Source organism: Pinus tabuliformis, chromosome 6 (assembly GCF_031772625.1).
Source record: "Pinus tabuliformis cultivar Carrire ecotype Pingquan chromosome 6, CPIR1, whole genome shotgun sequence".
Lineage (NCBI taxonomy): Eukaryota > Viridiplantae > Streptophyta > Pinopsida > Pinales > Pinaceae > Pinus > Pinus tabuliformis.
Genome location: NC_142292.1, coordinates 1,517,247,601 through 1,517,251,252, shown reverse-complemented (window position 1 = coordinate 1,517,251,252; position 3,652 = coordinate 1,517,247,601). Strand labels below are relative to the sequence as shown.

At 38.9% G+C, this 3,652-nt stretch overlaps 1 protein-coding gene across 1 annotated transcript; it reads left to right on the top strand.

Annotated features, from left to right (window-relative positions):
- The first annotated feature begins 1,330 nt into the window (after window positions 1-1,330).
- On the top strand, window positions 1,331-3,158 carry LOC149264453 (antimicrobial ginkbilobin-2-like protein). The gene is made up of 2 exons (XM_089399028.1): window positions 1,331-1,436; window positions 2,449-3,158. Exons 1-2 carry the CDS (start codon window positions 1,331-1,333, stop codon window positions 3,156-3,158), a joined length of 816 nt encoding a protein of 271 aa, XP_089255154.1.
- Window positions 3,159-3,652: the final 494 nt, after the last annotated feature.

Genomic DNA, 3,652 nt, shown 5'->3' with positions numbered 1-3,652 from the left:
TCATTAACAACCACGATAAAGCAATTACCACAATAACAAAAAGCAAATGTTCATTAAAAACCATTTAGAATAGATTATTGACTCAACTGAATAACACAAATGCTCATTAAGAACCATTTAGAACAGATTCTTGACTCAGTTGAATGACATTCTTCCAAAGACTTATGCAGAGTTAAATATTTACTGCAAAAATATTCTATTGCAAATAAAGCAACAGAAAGCAACCATATTCCAACCTATATTCCAGTAATTCATAACCCTTACTCTGTTAAAAAAGACTTGGTCTGTTGGGCTTCGGTCTAGTGGTCGAGATGGGGAATCACCACGATAAAGACCCAGGTTTTAACATGAGCATATATTGAGACCCAATTGTTGTTAACCCCAAATTCATAACCCCTACCACGACCTAGTAGAATGAACCTAGTAGACCAACGAGACCTACACCTTCAATTTCAACTAGCTGCTATTCCCAAACCATTTCATTACACATCTCATACGTGGTTGTGCAACCCCCACGGATGCCACCACTGCATCAACGTGCAACCAACCCACAACAACATATATAATGTCGTGGCTAAAACTCTCTCTATCTCAAGCTCGGAATGACCTCTCATTCATTCAATCTCAGGTTGGGCACTATATATGAGCATAGAAGCAAGGCAGATAGGAACCCTGAAGCCATAGTCATGTTGCTACTCATAGGATGCTCTTAAACCAACTTCCGAGACTTAAATTTTCAATTGGCAGAATGCAAAAAAATCAATGGGCTCTTTCTGCACACCCCAGTGAGTGTAAAATACACAACCCAAAACCCAACAAACTGAAAACCCGTAAATTAGCCAAAACCAAAAAAACTAAAAACCCATAAATTAGCTAAAACCCACAAAACCCACATAGGTAAACACATACACAAGCATAAAACAAAGGCACAATATTCCAATGGAGGCTAAATGTGTTAAAAAACATAGTATTTTAGGCTGGTAGGACAGTGTCCTACATTTCTTCTCCATGCCACCTTTTTTCTCTATGCTAGAAAGCCACAGGAACCTCAGATGCTCCAAAAACAGTAGCTGAGACTGCAACAACCTGCAAGACAGCATCAAAATGGTTAGATAGGGACCAAAAATGCAGATAAAATGTGAAATTGACACCGAGTCGAGCTAAATTCGCCACTGCGATAAAGGCAGATGAATAACGAGCCCATACCACCAAACGGGGAAGAAAAACTAGGCAAAAAAACAAGAGGAAACACACAAAAAAAATTGAACAACCTCCAACACGACCATCTCTACTGGTCCATAAACCACCACCCGCATTACCGACGACTGTAATGGCAGTGATCGCCATTGGAGCAGCAACATTCAACTACCCGGCAGAGAGAACAAACAAGAACAGGTGCCAAACAAAAATGAACGCAATAATGAACAAGGCGTATGGTACTCACGCTAAACAAACCCTAAACCCCGCCTCCACCTACTGAATCGTACTCATACATGCTCAATAGGTCACTGCATGGAGGGGTTATGTGTCGCATGAAGGTTGACGTGCCAGCGTGGCAGGAGTGCATGTTGACGTGGAGGTGTTCGCCTAATGGCGTTCCTCCCCTATAGAAAATTTCTAAATATTAGTCTTCTAAAATATGGTACTTTTAAATTTTATCATCATCATCATTGTCATCATTATTTCTTTTATATTTTAAAATTTTATCCCCGTTGTCATATTGTCATCATCATCATCATTGTTGTCACTACTACTACTACCACGTCATCATCATCATCATCAATTAATAATAATATAAATATACTTTTGAACACTATTATAATCCATTGTCCACTCTTTATTACCTATATTAATATAGAAAAATCCTAAATATTTGTATGTAAAATATTATATTTAAGATTTTATTCTAATCATCATTGTGGTCATGGTCATCATCATTATCATCATCATCATAGTAAAATAATTTAGTGATGGCCTAACCATTAAGGATCATATAATTAAGTTTTCGATGCACAACCAACTCGAACCCGAATGGATTCCTCGGGAAGCGAGGAATGGAATTACGTACGTCATGCTACTGTTTGTAATGGTGAACCCCATGACCCACTGAATCTACTATGCTGACTTTAGTCAGTAAAGTTTTTATAGTTTCATTAAGCTTGTTGTGTTTTCTTAATGATGATGTGCTAAATTTCGCAATATCTTAATGATGATGTGTTTAATTTTGTTTGTCTCCGCATCGTATCCTCCGGCTATAGCTATAAAACCGTTCCGTCTTCTCTCGGTAAATACCATTTAGAGTTTGCGTACATCTGTCTCTAGTCTCTGCTACTCACTGCGGATATTTATTGGGAAGATAGATGGAAGGCATGAATAATATAGGATGGCGGTGGTGTACTTGGATGACGTTACTGCTGTTATTTAATGTAATTTCAATTTCAATTTCAGTTTCACCTTCAGTTGTGGATCATGGGGCGCAAATATCGGATTCCTATATTTACGGTCTGTGCAATGCGAACAAATACAGCAGTGGCAGTGGATACGAGAGGAATCTGAAGAGGCTATTGAAATCCCTGGTGAATGGCGCTGCCCCCAGTGGCGGATTAGCGACACATACATATGGCGGAGTCCAGGGGCTTGTGCAATGCAGGCCCGACGTCTCTCGCCATGAGTGCCAAAGCTGTGTCGCTGCAGCGTCAGAGAGGGCTTTTCAAGGCTGCCCCAACGCCATAAGCGCTCGTGTTCAGTTCGAATTCTGCTTCATTCGCTATGAGAATTACACTTTCGCCTCTGCTCTCGATACCAGCGTTGCCTATTCTCTTGAGAGTGCGAAGAGCAACAGTAATATTCATGGTTTCAATCACACTCTCGCCAATCTCATGGCAACTCTCGCACGGAAAGCTCCCTTACACGTCAATCGATTCGCCAACGGAGCACAAGTGGTGAAACATTCTTCTGTCACCGTTTATGGATTACAAATGTGCTCCACAACACTTGCAGCGCCCGACTGCCGTGCCTGTCTGATACAAGCGATTGGATTGTTGAATAAGTGCTGTTCTTCGCAGATGGGAGCTCAAATTTATCTGGGCAGTTGCTCTGTACGATTCGAGATATATCCTTTTAGACCTCACATATGCTCTCACTTTACTGCTCATTGAAATAAATACTGCCTTTTTCTTTAATATATTTTCTCCGCTCTCTACCGTTTTCTCAAAAATAGACATGAAGCTATATATGCCATGCCTTTTCTTTCTTATATTATATTTTCACACCTCTGTACTTTCTCTTCTCAAAATATACATGAAGATATGCCATACAAAATCTAGTGATGGCTTCATGTGTATTTTTCATAATAATAGAGAAATTTAAATTGTCCTCATATTATCAGAGTTTATTGTATGTTGTTACAGTTTTGTTTAGAGTCCTCATATTATCAGAGTTTATTGTATGTTGTTACAGTTTTGTTGGCAGTCTGTTGTATGTTGTTATAGTTTTGTTTGGACTCATTGTTCATTGTTTTACCTAATACAATGACGAGTTAAGATGAAACTCATTTAATATAATTAAGAATTAAGACAAAAACATATCAATTTAAGACAATATTATCTAACAAGTGCAAAATTGACATAGGCAGTGTGACTTAAGTCCGCCA